Source organism: Vidua macroura, chromosome 5 (assembly GCF_024509145.1).
Source record: "Vidua macroura isolate BioBank_ID:100142 chromosome 5, ASM2450914v1, whole genome shotgun sequence".
Lineage (NCBI taxonomy): Eukaryota > Metazoa > Chordata > Aves > Passeriformes > Viduidae > Vidua > Vidua macroura.
Genome location: NC_071575.1, coordinates 54,224,948 through 54,244,165, shown reverse-complemented (window position 1 = coordinate 54,244,165; position 19,218 = coordinate 54,224,948). Strand labels below are relative to the sequence as shown.

Below are 19,218 nucleotides of genomic sequence, written 5' to 3'. Positions count from 1 at the left end.
CGCTGCCCCGTGACCCGGAGCGGGCAGCGCCATTGGCCGCGGCAGCGCGGGCTCGAGGCGCCCCCGGGGGTGATTTCGCGCCTCGGCTTGGCGCGCTCCCGGGCTCCGAGTCTTCGTCGAGGCGCTGCGGGATGCTCGCTCTCCTCTCTAAGGCGCTCTCCTACGTCTGGAGACGCGCAGATGACGAAGATGAGAGATGGGCGAGCTCTGGTAGGAATTCCGGGCCGGTTGTGGGTTTGTGGTGCAGTTTCTGAGCCGTGAGGCGTGCTCGTCCTACGTGACTGGAGCTGAGTGCAGACCTCTTTCCTTAAAAAAGGATGTAAGGAGGCGATTGAGATGATAAGGCATCATTTTGTCTACAGAGCATGTGTAAGTTTTCCGGGCAGTACTTTCTTGCCGTTTCCTGGGTAGGACAGGTTAGTGTTGCTGCTGAGAGTATGGAGTGAGGAGTAGGAGCAGTGCCCTGCAGCCAGGAGGGCCAGTCGTGTCCTGGGCTGCATCAGGCACAGCATCGTTTACTGGGTGAGGGAGGGGACTGTCCCACTCTGCTCTGCACTGGGACAGCCTCACCTCAAGTCCTGGGGGCAGTTTCAGATGCCTCAATACAAGAACTGCATCAGACCAGTCTAGTGGGGGCTGAGCAAGACGGTGAAAAGTCTCGAGGGTGTGACTTAGGAGGAACAGCTGAGGTCGCGCGGTTTGTTCAGCTCGGAGGAAAAAAAGCTGAGATGTGACCTCATCACAGTCGACACCTTCAGGCGGCGTGCTGGTCTCCTCTCTCGGAGGACCAGTGACAGGACACAAGGGCATGGAAGGAAGCTGCATCAGGGGAAGTTTAAATTGAACAGTTGGACAGACTCCTCATTGGGAGGATGGTCAGTCACTGAAACAGGCTTCCCAGGGAAGGCACCAAGTCTTCAAGCGTTCAAGGGCCATCTGGATAATGTGCTGAATCATACTGTTTAGTTTTAGGTAGTCCTGTGAGGAGCCCCGTGTTCCTTATGGGTCTCTTTCAGTGTGAGATATTCTATTTCTTTTTTATGGAGCTTAAAGCATGTTAGTTTTAAAACGCAGTTTGTATTTAACTAACTGTATTAATTGATTGAAACCATAAATTGCCATAAGACTTCAAGACTTAATTGTGAAAATAATTAGTTGGCGGCTGTTGCTGTTTCCAGTTGGCCTTTTGATAGAATGGATGTCCCTTTTAGTAGCATTCATTACTTTTTGCATAGTTCTATAAACAAATTATTTGGGTTTATGTCAACACTTTTCCTTTTGATGCAGGTGATAAAGAATTGAAAAGGGTACAAGGAGTAGTGACAAGACTTTGTCATGATTATGGGATGATAGATGACACAATAGTCTTCACAAAGGATGTTGTTACAAAAAATATGTTGCTGACTGTTGGACAAGAAGTCACTGCCACTGTGGAAGAGGATAAAACGTCAGGTGGCCTGAAGGCTGTCGGGGTAAGAGGTGAAGATAAATAGTAGTCTTTCTCCATAAGTACCTTGAGGCTTTGTTTTGGAAGTTGCTATAGTTTTAGCCTCACAAATTCTACAAAATAGGAGAAATTGCAAGCCGTTCACCTACAGGGGATAAGTTGGATTTTGTGGGTCATTTTATTGTTTCATTCTATCTCTTTTCAAATTATGTTTAATACTGATTCTCTGGATACAGGTGTGGTGAATAAGAAGCTATTAATTGCATCAGAATTTTAGTCATAGCTACTCCAGTAAGAGGACAACTTTTACAAGTTTCAGTCAATTTTATGTTTTTGTTATATAAATGGATAAGAAGATCAAAGCAGTTTGATTTTGTGCAAAGCTTGCTCTTTTTCCACAGGAGTAATTTATGTTCTTGTGAATAAGAACGGAGATTTCAAAACTTCTTGTTGTAAAAATGGGTAACTTGATGTTGTAAACAATTACAAAAATGGAGATGTCGCTACATTTTTTGCTTAACACTTCATTTGCAAACCTGTTTCCAGCTTGGTTATACCTTGTCACAAATTTTGAGGGGACTTTTTCTTAGCAAATCATGTTGAAACCAAATGTAGTTTCATTGATAAAATAAAACCAAAGAAAGACTTAATGGGGAGACAGTTTTATTCTGTGACCCAAAATTAAACATAGAAGAAAAGTAAACAGGAAGTCTTGTTTCTAAAGTATTATCAGCTCTAGTGCTATCAAAAACCTGGTGTCTTGTAAGATAACCTTATATCTCATTTCCTTTTGTTTCTCCTTTCTAAATTTAAATTACTTTCTTGCATAAAAACTAAGTATTGTTTGTCCAACAAGCAATATCAGTGCTGTTTGGTAAAATAGTACTCACACACAGAAAATTGAGTAGTTTACTTTTTCTTCTGACTGACAGCTTTCACCATACTGTTGAAATACTATGATTGCTCCAAAATACATAAACCTAGTAACTGAGAAACGGCATACAGATCTACAAAGCAACTAGAATATCGTAGTAGTGGTGGCATGTTTTGCTGTATATTCTAGATAATGGCTTTTTCAAAAGTGTGATGATTTTCCTTATTCCTGTTTGTGAGCTATAATCCTGCAGGCATCTTGGACTGTTGGCAATGTAGTTTCTGGTTGGGTGAAAAGCTTTGAGACAAGTTCATGTCAGAAGCTGACTATACTCTATAAAAAGTCAAAGTCCAAAGGCAGTCTTGATTCAATAAGCAAGAAGATAAAGCTAATTTCTTCAAAGTTTGTTCTAAGACATAAATAAAAACCTGAACCATTCTGTACTTTGTATTGCTTTACTTTCCATATAGTGGCACAAACTTGAGATACTCTCAAAATTAGATGAGAACAGATAACAGTATTTGAATTGTAGTTGTTTTGCATGGGGGAAAACTAAGTCCCTTTTCAAACCCCTAGTTAGAGGAGAAAATTTAGCTTCTTGACAAGCATAATTATAAACCACTATACAAATAGATACTTGAATACCGGTACCATCTTCTTCCAAATAGCTGAGATATTACCACTTAACTTTGGGTTTTAAGTGATCTAGAAAGTACTCCTGTAATTGCAGACAGGATTAGAAGCTCTGAAGCCTGGACACTGCCAGTGCAGTTTGGGGCAGAACCTGGAAGGCACAGTTCAAACTTCGGTGGTGTCAGTGTGTTTGTGTTACTTGCTTTAAGGAAGAGTGTGGTCAGCCTCGGGTGCCTCTCTGCTCAGCGTACTGTTTCAGCTGCTCTTTGGAGCTACTGGCCGTGTGGTTTGGAAAGATCGTTGCTTAAAAGTTTGGACTTCAATTTATTTGAGGTCCAGTCCTAATTAAACTCTGCATGGAATGATTATAGGTTCTTTAGCAGGCTTTAAAACCAGGCTGCTACCTGTGGTAGTTGGAAGGCCATTTTGACATACTATAAGAAAGAACTTTAGTTTTGTTGGTAGAGAAAAATTGAGAAGTATCAAAAGAAAATGTATGTTGGGAGTTTTAAGGTGTTTTCATGTCTTAAAAACATTTCTTAAGGTCTACAAATTACTTTCAAGTGTAACTGCATGTGTAGTTTACGTGAAATGTAAATTTATTAGTCTTCTGAGTAACAGTTTGCTTATACATGTTCTATCCATATGAATCCATAAAAATCATATCGGAAAAAGTTTGATATTTTCAGATCTTCCTGGTGAGTGGGAAGATATGTCTGTCAGACTGGAACAAAGTGTAGATTTTTCTTTAATATTTTTTTACTGTGAGTTTTTGTGTTGTCAAATATTATGTAATCATAATTATTTTAATGCAACAAAACAGTATTGGCTGAAAAATAAATAGATATTTATAGTCAACAAGTGTTGGCAAACCTCTGAATTATAGGTAGACTTACTCTATTCATTACTATTGTAAATGGTAAACATTATGCTCAAAAAAATAAATAATATAAAATTTAGTATGATAGAATGCTTCAGATTGGATCAAACTTCAGTAAACTTACATGTGAGGTGGTGATATGAAGAATCTGATAGAAGCAGCTCTAGGGGTTTTCTTAATCAAATTACTAAAAATGACAGGGTCGGTCTGAAATACATGTAGTATTTATAAATACCATCTTGAAAACATGTTTTTTGCTTTCTGAAATAGTAATTTTTCTACTTCCAGTTATATACAGACACATTGCTGGATGTGATGTTCCTGTCAATTGAAGAAAAATCTTAAATAGACCTAGAGCAAGGGATGTGTGAGAAAGACTTGAAAAATCAGCATGTAATTATAGCAGTTGCCAGACTGCAGCATATAGCACCCTTTAAAAGAGGAGTTTTAAAGTTTCTCTTTAAAAGAGAAGTTACTGTTTATTACTTAGTCTTTTTGTGTCCAAAAAGTAGCAGCTACCGTAAGTAATTGTATAATCAGAAGCTTTGTCTCCATAAGCAATTGAAATTTTGTATATTTATTGTAGGAATATATATTTAATTCTAAGTCTCAGGTGTTTAAATGTCAGGGTTATTTTTGTATTAATAGGTAGATACCATCCAGAATACACAAGAAGACTCCAGTCCTACTTGTGATGCCTCTGAACTAAATAAGAAAACACTAATTGGCAGTATTACCTCTCTCTCTGTGGATGGTGGCTATATTAATCAGAATACATACTTCGCAATGCAAGACGTCTGGGAAGGTGTGTAGGGACTTCTTGTTTCCTCTTTCTTAATATTTTTGTGTATACAATAGAAATATCTTCTGATAAACTTGCAGTTGTCATCGCAGATAAATTCTAATAGAATATGTGGTGAAACATAATGAAACAGCCAGACATGGACGGAGAAAGCTGCCTGTTCATTCTCACTGAGCATGGCCTGCATTTAAGCATAAGTTACATGTAAGCAGGTGTATTTTTCCACTGCCATCTCCCATGTAGTGTGCAAAGCTAAGGACTTGCAAAGAAAATTTTGGACTCAGTGGGTCTAAATAATGCATTGTTCTGGCTTTTATTTAACTTACACTAATTCTGTAGGGGAGTAATGTAAATGTTATCAACAGTAATTAACCTTGAGAAATGTTCTGTTTTGTATAGATTTCAAACCTTATGAAGGAGACTGGGTGCAAGCAAAGTATTATATTAACTCAACAACATGGAAGACTGAAGCAGTTGCTGTAAGGCCTTTGAGGTATAAACAAGTAAACAAGGTAAAGGTTCTGCACATCGTTTTTGGCAATAGGAATCCTGGGTGAAATGAGGTTTCAAATTGGTTTCAGTTACAAATATCGGTAGATCTTCTATAGCACATCTTTAATTAAAAAGATACTGTGGCTGTTTTTAAGCTGAAACACTTTAATTCAAGTGTTTCAGCTTAAAAACAGCCACAGTATCTTTTTTTTATTTTAATCAAACTATTTGCTCACTCTAGTAATGCATATGTTATGCTAGGTTTATTGTCTTTGTCTTAACCGTATATATTGAATATTTGCACATCAAGCGTAGGAAAAAAAATTGTCTTGTTACTGCTAGTATGGAAGTATAAATTAGGTAAGTTGATATGTCACAAGAAAGGTATCATGGTTTAGTCTAATGTGCATGTTGTAGTATGCACTTTGATGGAACTTAATGCTTATTTGAAGTACTTGTGTTTCTTTACTCTTCGAAATCTGAAGACAGGCACATGATTCTGGGTGAGGGCTCTGTGTTTACCTCCTGTGAATAACTGAAATTTCAGAATGCATTTTTATTAATGCTAGAAGGGCTACTTCAGGTGAAAAAATAGTATGTCTGTTAGTTTAAAAACATAATATCAAGTAACAGTAAATACAAACTATTACAGGTTCGCATTTCCAACATCTGTGGAAGAACTGGGACAGTAGATGACAGTATATTTTTCACTTTGGATTCACTGAGACTTCCTGATGGTTACTTACCTCGTAGACATGATCTAGTGAACACAATTGTGGTGGAGAGCAGTCAGTCCTGTTACATTTGGAGAGCTCTCTGCTTGGTGCCAGTCAGCCAGGATGGGTAACATTATTTTGTTCTCTTTATAGCAGTTAGAGACGTGGTGTAGTTATGCAGCTGACATTTCATTGCATCTGTTAAGCAAGAAATACTGTGAATATTTCCCTAGTTGACTAGAAGGCATAATAGACCATTGGAAAAACCAGAGCATGATATGATTTGGCCCTTGTTTGGGGGTTTTTGCCTTCCAGAAGGTGGGAACATGTGTGCTACTAGAGATGCAAAACTAGTAGCAGCTGCTCTCAGGGATATTGCTAGGCAGGGAAGGAGTTTTACATGCATATTAGAAAAATGCCACGTTTGTTGTGCCCCTCTAGTAGGAGATTCACAGTTTGAAAACAAATCGCAGCAAAATTCTTATAAAATACATGTTTCTTTAATCCATTTTGTTTAAGTTACAGTGATTGTTCAGATATCTGTCCTAAAAGGAAAAGTTTCATGGTGTAAATAATAAGAGATTCATTTGGCTTTCAAATATTGAACTGAGAGGTTCTGCAGGGACTTTAGATGTTATATATGGTATGAGGAGGATCTGGATACACTGCAAAAGAGGTTGGAAAAAGTAGCTGATCTTCAGTATGGAGAAGAAGCAAAACCTAGGAAAATAATCAACTGTATACATAAAAGTAAATACACAAAAGTAAAATGGGAACTAGTCAATAACAGACCTCAGCAAAGATGTGGAATTTGACTTTTAAGTGTCTGTACTGTGAAACACACAATTACCATCTAAATAAATAGAAATTTTAACAGTAAAATCTATCAGTTTCTGTGCTGAGGTCTTGACAGGATTATATAGTCTAACTCTGCAGGCCAAAAATAAATTGTCAATTGGAAAGTCCAAAGGGAGAGCAAAAGGACATTCTGATATCTTTCAAACATCATCGTTGGGAGTTCTCTAGGAAATTTAGCCAAGGCCATATAGCCATATATATGTTTGCAAAGAATCTAAAAATAAGTATATAAGCTGTTTTCTCTAGAGATAACAGATATAATAAATTGTACCTAAATGAAACTTTAAGTGTTTACATCATTTTGCAAAACGGTACAAATTGTTCACATCTTTTTCTCAGTTGCACCTATTTTTAATGATGGATTTTATATAGAAAATTATTACTAAAGTCAAATTACAAAAGTAGACCTTAGGGTTGATTTCTCAGGTTTAGTGTACATCTACCATATCAAAAACTGCAGCTTAGGCTGCAGTGGGAGACATCTAGTGGGCTTGGCTAGTAAATTGATATAGCTAATGAAAAGCAGCTGCATTCATTTTCTACTTCAGTATGTCAGATAACTCAGGAATACTGAGGGTGTGTACATATTAGTGAGATTATTAAAATATTTCTAAATTATTTCCATGCCACTTTATCTAAATGAATAGTTACTTAATTACGGAATAGAAACCATGTGAAAATTTGTTTTTACAGGTAGATGGCACCAAGAGTTTAGACCTGTGCTCAGTGTTTCAGACAGTAAAGGGCACATGCCTGGTTCCATAGGCATTTTTCATTAGTCGTATGTGATAAAAGTTTTCAAGGGTAGTTTTTGGTTTTCAACTGTTTTTTAATTTTGTCCTCAGCTTGCTGATTTCAGATAGGAACAGTAAGCAGAAGACACAAGTGCATAGGTTGAAACACTTCCAGTCTAGTCATTTTATCTCCTAGCTGCAGTACCAATCATGCCTCTTGCTAAGGAGCTGCTCTTTGTTGTGCCTTTGCTCAGCTCCCAAAGAGAGCCATAATGACTTCATTCACCATTTGATTTAGCTCTTCAGCAGGGATTTGTTAACTCCTCAATCATTTTAGTCTTGCATCCAAAGTTTTATGCTGGTTTATTGTGCTGCTGACAAAAGACAACAAAAGACTTGTTGCTGCTTAAATTAGTTAATCTAATTGTCTTGGAAGTATAAATGGCTGAGAAAAAAAATGAACTGTCTCACCTGCTTGTTTCTAAATATTATGACTGTGCCTTGGTATAGTGTTTCTTAAACTTGTGCTGAATCAAAGATATATGCTGAGCCTATTAGTGTTTAAAAATTGCAACCTAGAATTGTTTTTGCAGACAATCTCACTCTAATGAAGGTAATGTGGATGAGCCTTATGAAGACATAATGAGAGACAGAGGAGAGTTGAAAGTATCAAGAATGACTGACTTTGGAACTCTGAAGCAAGGGGAATCTAAAAGAATGACTGTTTGGATAGAGTAAGCCTTTCTGATTGAAGATTTCTTTATTTATATCACTCTATCTGTTAACCTGTTTTACGTTCAGAAGTCTCTTCTAGTCAAGCCTTGTGGTTTTGATCTTCAAGTAACTTCCCGATACTATGGAATTAAATTCACATTGAATTTAATGTCTGTAGGATAGCCTTTTTGATACTGGGCATTTATCTTGCAGATAGTGCTTTGAGACTCCACAATCCTGTATTTCTTTTAAATCCTAGCAAAGTCCTTCCTAGAATGAGGATTGAAACAAAAGCTTTTACTTGAGTGTTTAACTTAAGCTGTAGATACTCTGCCATCTTCAAAATCTTAAAAGAGGACTGTTGCATACTCATGTATTAAAAGCAGACCAGAATTTTTTGTGGGCTGGTTTTGTTTGTTTGTTTGTTTTTGTTTTTTCTTTCTTTTTTTTTTTTTTTTGTAAATTTGGATTCTGAAGAACTACGTTGGTGTATCCTTAGGAGGGTTTTCTTTTGGTGGTGGGGGTTTTCTAGGGGTTGGTTGGTTGGGTATGTTTTGTGTATGTTTTCTTTTTCACATCTGTGCATAAATGCTTAAATGAAGACACATCTGCATACTCATTATTTGTTATTCTATATTCTTTCCTAAGAGTTGGTTACCCAGTTATGAACTTTGAGCTTCCATTGGTTTATATTATATATGGTATTTTTATATGTAGTTAATGTGACCTAGAAATATTAACATAAAGCAGAGGTTCTTGTCCTCATTAGTTAGAAGCAGCAGTGCAGTTTCTTTCAGATAGCAGTTATGAAATAAGGGGAACTAACTTGCTGCAGACAATTGTATTTGACTTCAGGTAGAAATAAACTTCTCAAGAACATTCACCATGCACTTAATTATGTAACTAATCACATAACTACTTCTAGGAATAAAGGGAGTGTTCCACAGTCCTTAATCAGCTGCAGATTAGCTGGATGGGTGAAAGACAAGCAATTCAGTGTTGAGATTCCTCAAAACTGTGAGAACAGTCCATCTTTTCCAATAAATCAAGAAAACCTCTCAAAAACTGCAATTAATTCCTTTAGCAACAGTGGAGGATCAACATGTGAGTCATTGAACCATACATCCATTATGAAGAATGGAGTCATTCCAGGTACAGTGTAATGAAAACGTTTGAATGCTGAATGTTAGCTCCTCAGAAGACCAGTAGGTTTGTTTGAGAAGACTTGACTATGTTAGCAATAGAAATTGTGATAACAAAGTTTATTGTTGTACATTTACTACAGAAGGAATTAATTTTCAAGATATAAATTTATCAAGGACGAAGGAAAACAATTCCTTGGTGAAAGATGAAAATATGCAAAATGGAGAAAGTGAGCAAAAAGACCATGTGGAGCAACCAGCTAAGCACGGCAGTATTACTCCAGAAATTGTGATACCACCAGGTGAAAAAATATTCATAGTGATTATATGCACAGCTGTGTAAGTATTTCTTTCCATTATTTCTAACCAATACAATGGCCAGAAGTAATGAAAATCGACTTAACAGTTCTGTTATTCTGGGCATAGTTCTCTTCTTGGCATGTTGTGCTTTAACCCCAGCTGGCAACTAATCCCCATTCAGCTGCTCGCTCACTCCTTCCAGTGGGATGGCGGGGACAATGGGAAGAGTAAAAGTGAGAAAACTCATAGGTTGATATAAAGACAGTTGAAAAGGTAAAGCAAAAGCCACTAACAGAAGCAAAGTAAGACAAGGAATTAATTCACTTCCCATGGGCAGACAGGTATTCAGCCATCCCCAGAGCAGCAGGATTCCATCACACATGATGATGACTTGGGAAGACAAATGCAATCACTCAGAATGTCCTCCCTTCTTCCTTCCCCCAGCTTTATGTACTGAGCATGATGTCCTATTATGTGGACTATCCCTTGGGGCAGTTGGTGTCAGCTGTCCTGGCTGTGACCCCTTCCAACTCCTTGTGCACCCCTGGACTCCTCACTGGTGGGACTATAAGAAGGGGAAAATTTTCTGGGATGCATTTGTTTCAGGCACTTGGTAGCAGTGTTGGACCATGTAGTTAGAGAATTGCATTGCAGCAGTGCTTAAGTTTCTTAGAAACCAGTCTGAACAAACCTTTCCCTCCTGTTTTTTTTTCCCCATCTGTCACGCCTCAAGCAGCACTTGCATGTATAAAGTATGTTTTCCAGAATTAGAGGATTTTTCCTACTTTCTCCATTCATGTGTTTACAGTTAGGGTTCAGTTCTGAGTAGCCTTTCACAAGGTGCTGCAGAGCAGTTACTGCAGACAGTGAAGGGATTTGCTTCAGGTTTCTCTGATGGACCTGTTTGGCTCTTCTTTTGCAGTAGCAGTAATTCCAAGATGTTCCTCATAACAGAAGTGTTAATTCTGTACCCTAGTATGTTGAGTGGAGCGATTTTGCCTTTTACGCAAGGTTTTGATGAAATTGTGGGGTTGAGAGTTTTGCTGTGGCTTTGGGTTGGGATTTTTTGGTTGGGTGGATGCATGGCTTGGGTGAGTTTTTTAATTAGTTGGGATTGAACTCGAGGTGGGGAGTGTGAGGAATTACCCTAAATTAGCAATTCTCATATTTAACTAAAATGAGAGTCTATCTCATGGCTGGGGAAAATGAAGTGTGACCATGTTGGTTTTAAGAAGACAACTTCTGTTTATTTGAAGGATTCATGGACACAGTAAAGAGCTCCTGTTGCTTGGCTTTTCTGATTTTACTGTTGGCCGCTATATTGAAGCCACTGTAACAAATGAAGAAGAGTTACTTATAGCACCTGTACAACCTTATTCTCCAAGAAAGACTAAAATTATTCCAGATTCTCAGCCAAGGAAGACAACAGTGGCTGCCCCTAAACACAAAAGGTACTGTCACTTAGAGCATAAAATAATACTTACCTAACACTGCTCTATTTGGTATTGCTATATCTGTTCTGTAATGCTGAGAAAGAAAATGTGAAACTGGGAGAATCTGTATATGTATATGTGTGTGTGTGTGTATATATATATAATTATATTGTAAACAAGATGATTGTGGACATTTCTGATAGAAGAGGTTGTTTTACTAATTAACTGCTTCATTTCTTTGTCGATTTTTCAAACAGAATCTCTAATGTGTAGTGTGGTAATAAGATAAAACACTGTTCCTTAGTTATCTACTTAGTAACAATTATGTTGTTAAGAAAAAAAATGGGAAACTGAAAATAGTTTTCTGAGATTGTAAGCTTCTTAATTCTTTACACAACTTTAATGCCTACATCTGACTAATGTCTCCCATCTTTTGCTCAAAACTTTTGTTGGTGGTTGTCCATCTTTCTAATTTGTGTACATCTCTCTTCAGCACCTCTCTGCATCTGAGGGAGTCCTCAGCTCCTCCCAATTTAGTATCATCATCAAACTTACTCAGTATACCTTCAAATCTGGCTTTGAAGTAATTTGAGGGGATGGTGAAGAAAACTATCTCTAAGATGGAGCCCTGTAGAATCCCACTAGTGACAGGTCACCAGTCAGATGTCACTCCCTTTATTGTAACCCTTTGTGCCCAGCCTGTGAGCCAGTTGCTCAGTCGCACGATGTAATTATCCAGCTATGGGCTGGATATTTTGTCCTGAAGGATCCTCTGAGAGACAGTAGCAAAAGTTTGACTGTCTTATGATGACATCAGCCAGGTCTTTGAGTATTCAGATGAATACCATCAGGTCCCATAGACTTATAGCAATCCAGCAGGAGCAGCAAATCCTGCAGAAGTTCAGGTTCAACTTGGAGTTTATCATTCTCAGTCATGACTCTCCAGCTAAGGGCACTGGCACTCCCGTAGCCACTCATCAATGTTGAATACAGAGGCAAAGAAAGCGTTAAACATCTCTGCCTTGTCTGTCACTGTGTGTGAGGTGACCATCCTCAACCTGTAATGGGCCAATGTTGTTTCTGCAGTGCTTTTTGCTATTGGCATATTTTTAAAACCTTTCTGTTGTCCCCCACAGTATGGGACAGCTTCATCTTCAATTGAGCTTTGGCCACATTAATTTTTTTCTCTACAGTGTCAAGGAGCATCTTTGTAAGATCTCCTACCTTTCTTGCCAGTATAGCAAACTTCTCAGTTGTCCCTTTGAAGGAGTCATTAGTCTGTCATGTGTGTATGTGTTTTGGGTTTATAGTCTTGGTGATGTGGCATGTTAATCAGCTGTTTTTTACATACATTACTTAAACAAGCTAAATGTTATGTTGTACATTTTCATTTTAGAAATAAGAGAAGGTGGTGTTCAAACTTTCTCCCGCATTATACCATACCAGATGAGTTAAGAAAATGTGTGGAACAGCATTTAGACATACTGAACTTTCAGCCCCTCCTAGCAGAGGTATGTAAGTGTAGGTTTTATAGAAAAAATATTTTTTGATATTGTGTTTTTGTTCAAGCACCCTTAACTTAGGAAGAATGTATAGTCCTTAGTGTAAGAGAAGATGACATAACATTTGTCAGGTAGACTTACACTTCATTTTGGATTCCATAACTTCCATGGGTTTCAGTATGTTACAAGCTTACAAAACCACAAAAGCATAAATGGGAAAATCTGAAAAGAGAGTTGAAGTATATTGCGGGTGGACATCACAGAAGCTGAACAAAGATTTCTCTGTATTCTCACTTTTTAGGCATCACTGGAACGGGTTTATTTAGGTGTCAGAAAAGTTGTTATTTCATAGAAAATCGCAATCTCTTAAATTATTGCAATAACAGAGGATTCTTTTCTGGTTGTTCAAAAGTTTTGTAAACGTCTTCAGATTCAATTCACTAAAGCTTGTTCAGATTCTTCCCACAAGTATAGCGGTTTCAGAATACATATAAAACACCCCCAAAAAAGCTATAAAGTCTTAGCAAGAATATTACAATGATTCCTTCTCCAAAACTTTGCTCTGATTTCTGATAGAACATGGCTGCAATTCAAATTTTAGTAAATTTTAAGTACTTATAAACTGGGACTGACACTTTTTTAAAATGTAAAAGGCTATATTGTCTGTTGACTAAACATCTCACATTGAACTTGAGATCACAGCATTAAGCTAGTAGGTTGGACATCCTCTTTCAAAAAGCTCTGTAGTATTTATAATAATTTTACACTGAAGGTCTGCCATTAATGGTTACCTTTTCTAACCACACCCTAACCCTAACCTTAGATAGAAGTTGGTACTGTTGAAGAATCTCACCTCTGCAGTAAGATTTGTTTAGGTCTGAGGGAGAAAATTCAGGTTCTTTCAGCTCACTGTAAGTTGTATGATCATCAGCCAGGGCCAAGACTTACATGACTCTCTTTTCAGCTGTCTCTGTCCATGTATTTAAATGTTTCGCTTTCTGGGCATAAACTGAGCATAAAACTCAGTGTGTAGACTGCCCCTGCATTCAGATAGTGAAACTGCTGCTTTAGTAGGAAGAGACTTGGTTAACTCTTTAGCTAAGGGGCTATTGTATTTGAGCTCAAGGACTATACTAATCTCACTTTGGCTATTAAGGAGGTTTAAAATATTACCTAGTGTACAGATGCATGTCTTTAGGTATCTTATTTGGCAACCCAGTTGCTGTGCAATCTGTCTCAAGAGGTGTTTTGTTTAATGTTAGCAATAGCAGGTTCTATTTTGTTTAATGTTAGCAATCTTGGTGTACAATAATAATGTATACTGGTTTGCTTTTTTTTCAGCGTCTTAATCTAGATAATTATAAAGCAAACTTTTCTACTCTTTTATGGCTTGAAGAGATCCAAGCAGAAATGGATTTAAAAGATTATTACATGAGTGGGGTTACTTTAAAAAGGAATGGGAACTTGTTAGTGCTGGAAGTGCCAGGAGTAGAAGAGGGCAGACCTCGCCTGATTCCAGGTAGAAATGATTGTGAGATAAAGTCAAATGGCATGGTGATCTGTATTTTCACTACAGTGCAAACTATATTGTTTATTCATTTGTTTTTCAGGTATTTGAGCACAAAGTTACTCATTTAGGCTACTAGACAGGGGACACAAGGACACTATGTTCGTGTCTCAGTCTTAGAGTGGCTGCTATCTGAAGCAGCATTGCATATGTCTGTTCTTACAGATGTTTCAATACTTCAGGATTTTTCTTTTACAATAATCAGTGGGGCTTTCAGCAAAAATAAACTGTGCAATGTGGTAATAGCTTTAAATGCAGTAAGTGTAGCAAAAAAGCTGGGAAAGCAGCTAAAATGAAATTCAGAATTTCCAGTAATATAATATACAAGGTAGTGTTTTCAAGAGGCGTTGTCTGATGGCATCAATACTAGATGCTTTTTATAATATACAACTACACACGGCATTTCAAAACAGTACTGGTGGGTACAGCAACTTTGCTGAAGTTAGCCTCTTCCAAATTCCTAGTTTAAACATGGAGAAGGGAATTACATGCTGCAGTGAAAATGTTACTATTCCTTGTAACAGTATTTTGCCTTTTAACTTTGTTTACAATTAGGTGATAAGGTGATACTGAAAAGTCAAGTCTACTCAGATCATATAATAGAGTACATTGCCTATGTTGCTGAGGTAAGCAAAATGTTTCTCCTTTTGAAAAAACTGTGGTCCACAGGTTTTCTAAGGGAAGCTTGCAATTCCTGGAGTTACAGACTATTTTAACCTGACTTCTGAGAAGATGGGTTTATTTTATCTATATTTTGAATGGTGGTTTGGTATTTTTGACAACTCTGGCTTCCCTGTTCTTTTGAGATTATAATCTTTGCCTGCTCTGAAAGCACTTCTGACATAATCTAGATATGTAATGTGTTGTTAGTAAGTAAATCTAGACTCACTTTTTGGAGTTGGTGGGGGTTAAGTGCTTTCAAAAGTGCTTCTTTATGTTTAAAGTACTAAATCTTCATCAGTATCCTGACTTTTTTATCTTTGTAACAGATATGTGAGGAAGATGTTACTCTTAAGATTAATGCCGACTTTGAACATGCTTACAACTTGGAGCCCATGGATGTGGAATTTGTTCATTGCAGGTGTTTTTATAAGCTTCCAGAAAGCTATGTATAATGATTCCTCTAGTACAGTGACTTTTAAAATATGACCATCAACTGTTTATTTTGGTGGACACAGAGTAAGACATAATTAAGACCTTGCCAATTTTTTCACTTCTTTTCCTCAACACACCTTTGCCACCATATATATTCATGGTTAAAAGTGTTCAGAGAGTTATCTTAATTGTTTCTGGATAGCCACACCAATGCCAGACATTAAAATGGGGAGTAATGAGGTGGGGTGTTTGGGGGTATTTTTCTTAGGGTTTTGGGGTTTGTTTTTTTGTTTGTTTTTTTTTTTAATGTATTAATATGGCTGCAAGACTATGCAGGAAGTAAAAACAGCTGGTGATATACTTTCAGCTTGTTCTATACTTTTGTTTTATTCATGGGATGTTGTTATCTGTTTGGAGTTACATAATTTTCTATGTAAATTCAGCCTTACAAAGAAGTTCCTTGAAAGTGTTGAACACCAAGCCATCTTTGTATCACTGAAAAGCTAGAGAATATGTGTGTCGATATTATTCATAGCAAAGCTGTTTATACTTCTGCAGCATAATTCTCAATAGACTCTTTTTAAAAAAAAACCACACATTTTTATGTAAAACTTTTTTTTTTTTTTTAATAAAAAGTACCAGATAACTCATAGGGGTGTGCTGTCATAGTATATGGAAATATGTAAGCTTTTACTTTAATTACAAATCTGTAATCTGGTTCCAGTATTCCTAGCAGGCGATGCCAGTTGGCCATTCAGCAAGCTCTCTATCTGGGTGAAAAAGGTACATTTCATTTGACTATTAATCTGTCTAAAGGAGTTTCTTTGTGCGGAGTCTTGTGGGTTTTATTGCTTTCACATCAGGGCATACTGGAAAGAATGCATTGTAATTTGTTCTTACAGGAGTTTTCCATGTGTTAGGGGCTTTTTGTTTTGGTTTGGTTTTTAAAAAGAAAAAACAATGCTGAATGTATAGAAGGTTTTGTCAAAATTATTTCATCTCTTGGCCATCACAGGCAGGAGGAGAGGAAGCAAACTTTGTGAACTGTTAGAGCCAACAAGAAATGTAGGGATCATACGTACTGCTATAATAATAGCCAGTGAAATGGCACTGCTTTTTGTTACCTCAGAATTTATTAAAAAACACTGATTCCCTGTTCCTTGGTTGAGTTGAACAATGCATGTGAACTTCAGATCTTTACCACCTTAGTTCTGATAAACCAAATTTGGCAGCTCAGACTAAGCTGATGTATCAACAGTAACATTAATCAGTGAAAGATGAAAAGTGTTTGTGTGACTTTGAAACTTCTCTACTTTCTTTTTCTCTGCTAAATTTAGTGTTATTTCCAGAAAGGCTTGTGTTACAACCACCACAAGCTATCAAGACCCAGAATACTACAGACTATTGTGCTGTTGATGATGGCCTTAAACAACCTTCACAGCAGGAAAATAAGGTATCTATTCTGTAAATGTTCCTTAAAATGTTCCTTCATTCAGATTGGTACCAGATACTTAGTGTACAGCTATTTCCAGAAGGGAATTGCATAATGGAGTATCAAAGAATCAAAGTTGTATTCTGGCGCATTCTAATGACAGAAGTTTTTGTTTGCTGCCTGGAGATGGGGGATTTTATGACAGCTGATACTATGAAGCTTAAAAATGGAAAGTGTTTATTTTAAAAGTGTGTGCTTGTGATGGAGATTGTCAGATTTGCTTTAGACTACTTTTCATAGCTACTGTTGAGTAGATATGTAAGTCCAATCAATGTGGCAGGAAATAATTTTGTAATAGAAGATAATCATCCTGTTCTGAGTAGATTTACCCAGGCTTAACTGCCACTTAATAAAATGTAGAAAGGACTTGTGGAGGCTGCCTAATTCTCTTTCCTTTTTGAAGCAAGTCTGTCACCAACACTAAATCAAGTCAGTTTGGGGGCATGTGGCAGCATTTCTTTATTTTTGTCTAGAGTTTTCACAGTGTCTGCATAATCTCTGCTTCACCACGTTTGTACTCAAGCTTTTTTCCTAATTCCCTAATTATTTCACCTGCAGTTTGTGCTTTACAACAAGGAGCAATCAATCAATCTGGTTTGAAATCGGTATTTTTAATGTGATAGAGGCATGATGTCCAGAACCTTGCCAACACCACATTCCCTACAAGCATTTTTCTTCTGTGTTACAATCTGAAGGGACATGTCCACCAAGGAAGATGCATGTATCTTTCATAGTGGAATTTGACTGTTTGCTTTTGTGGAAGCAAACAAGTTATGTAGTCATGGCTTCAAAATCCTCATCTGAGCCTGCAGAGTATTTGTGAAATAAATTTTTAATGTCAACAGAGCCAAAGTATTAGAAATCTTAAACTTAACATGGAAATTCCTGGCACCTTCTTCTACTACTCTTACCTTTCTGTCTTAATGGTAGATATTCTATTTAATGGGAAAAAAAATAAAGTTTAGCAACTTGAAAAATATCAGGGAAGATAGTTGCCTGTTGTCTTAAGGTTATAAGTGAATTTATCTTCACTTGCTCTTTTCAGGTCACAAAAAAGCAGAACAAACAGACAAAAGGTATGACATCAAGGGTGGTGAACATAACAGAGGTGATGAGAGTAACTCTGCAAACAAGCCACCTTGGTATATTTTCTGTGCTTAAATAATAAGTATCACATCAGTAAATCAGGGCTAAGAAAGATACCTTTAAGATGTCCTTGTGCTCTGCCTTTAAAGAGAAATTCTAGAAATACTAGCAGAAAGTTTCTATGGAGGCTTTTGGTGCACTACTTAAACATCTCTAATTTACAGAATCTACAATGGTTTGGGTTGGAAAGGACCTTAAAGATCATCCATGTCCAGCCTCTCTGCACAGTCAGGAACACCTTCCACTAGACCAGGTTGCCCAGAGATCATCCAGGCTGGCCTTGAACACTTTAGAGGAAGGGGGGAGCAAGCATATGATAATATATTTTGTAATTAATAGTTATTTCCCAGTTATTTACTCAAAACTTTTTGATCATATTCAGAGTTTTCAATTTGTTATTGGGATGCTGTCTCTCATCTTTGAGACAGCTTTGCTAAACATGCTAAAACTTTTTCAAATATCCCAGATTATTCCTATGCTTTTTTTTTTTTGAAATTGTGACTTCAAATATCATTGTAGCAATATGCCTAAGAGGAGAGTGATCATGTCATGTCGTTTTTTATCAAAAGTATGCTAAAGAATTACTGAGAAGTTACCTAGAATGCACTTATGTCCAAGGGTTAATAATATTATATTGTGGAAAGCTAAAGCTAGATTAATTCAGAAAAAAAAAATCCAGCAGTTGTAGCAGAGGCCTGATCATGTAGTACTGGTACTATTCCCAAAGTGCCAGTTACTGGAAGTTTCTCATGTTTTGCTGTTCTAGGACAAGAAAGTGAACTTGATTCTAAAATGACTGAATAGAGTTTTTATGGATTGTTTGGTTATGTAATCATGGTCCTTTTTTGCCTTTCAGTAAAGAGCCAGTACACTTTTGAAATATTAATGGATTATTTTCTACTTGGTATTCAATGAAAATGGAATTTTTGAGAAATTCATTGGTTATTACCACAAAAGGAAAACAAAAAATGTGCAGAAGCATATTGTGAATAGGAATTGCTTTAATGTGCATACATTAAAAATATATATGAGGTTCTGAGATATGCTTGTCTTGATTATAGTTGGTGAAACTGTGGCACTTAAACAGAGAGATGGTGAATTTTTCAATCCTGTGCTGAATGTGCAACAGAAACTGGCAGTGAAAAGGATACTGAGTGGTGAATGTCGCCCAACACCTTATCTTCTCTTTGGACCACCAGGAACTGGAAAAACAGTAACAGTAATTGAAGCTATTTTACAGGTAGTAATAAATAACAAATCAGTCATCTCTAGTCTTTTCCATGTTGGAACATTCATAGTATTTCTGTAGGTACCATCATACTTTTTTCCAAAGGAATTTTCAAAATACTCTTTTTAAAATCATTTTATATAGCTCTATAAAAGGAGGAAAA

The 19,218-nt window shown here is 37.0% G+C and overlaps 1 protein-coding gene across 3 annotated transcripts in view; it reads left to right on the top strand.

Annotated features, from left to right (window-relative positions):
• The first annotated feature begins 113 nt into the window (after window positions 1-113).
• MOV10L1 (Mov10 like RISC complex RNA helicase 1) overlaps window positions 114-19,218 on the top strand; it is a 39,784-nt gene continuing 20,679 nt past the window's right edge. For all 3 annotated transcript variants that reach the window (XM_053979046.1, XM_053979044.1, XM_053979045.1), the window contains exons 1-17: window positions 114-210; window positions 1,288-1,472; window positions 4,483-4,639; window positions 5,036-5,148; window positions 5,781-5,971; window positions 8,030-8,170; window positions 9,076-9,302; window positions 9,436-9,631; window positions 10,849-11,043; window positions 12,422-12,536; window positions 13,869-14,046; window positions 14,650-14,720; window positions 15,084-15,175; window positions 15,914-15,972; window positions 16,527-16,642; window positions 17,727-17,757; window positions 18,889-19,067. In XM_053979046.1, the coding sequence (XP_053835021.1) occupies window positions 132-210; window positions 1,288-1,472; window positions 4,483-4,639; window positions 5,036-5,148; window positions 5,781-5,971; window positions 8,030-8,170; window positions 9,076-9,302; window positions 9,436-9,631; window positions 10,849-11,043; window positions 12,422-12,536; window positions 13,869-14,046; window positions 14,650-14,720; window positions 15,084-15,175; window positions 15,914-15,972; window positions 16,527-16,642; window positions 17,727-17,757; window positions 18,889-19,067 (2,325 nt within the window). In that variant the 5' untranslated portion in view covers window positions 114-131. The remainder of the gene's footprint in view (window positions 211-1,287; window positions 1,473-4,482; window positions 4,640-5,035; window positions 5,149-5,780; window positions 5,972-8,029; window positions 8,171-9,075; window positions 9,303-9,435; window positions 9,632-10,848; window positions 11,044-12,421; window positions 12,537-13,868; window positions 14,047-14,649; window positions 14,721-15,083; window positions 15,176-15,913; window positions 15,973-16,526; window positions 16,643-17,726; window positions 17,758-18,888; window positions 19,068-19,218) is intronic.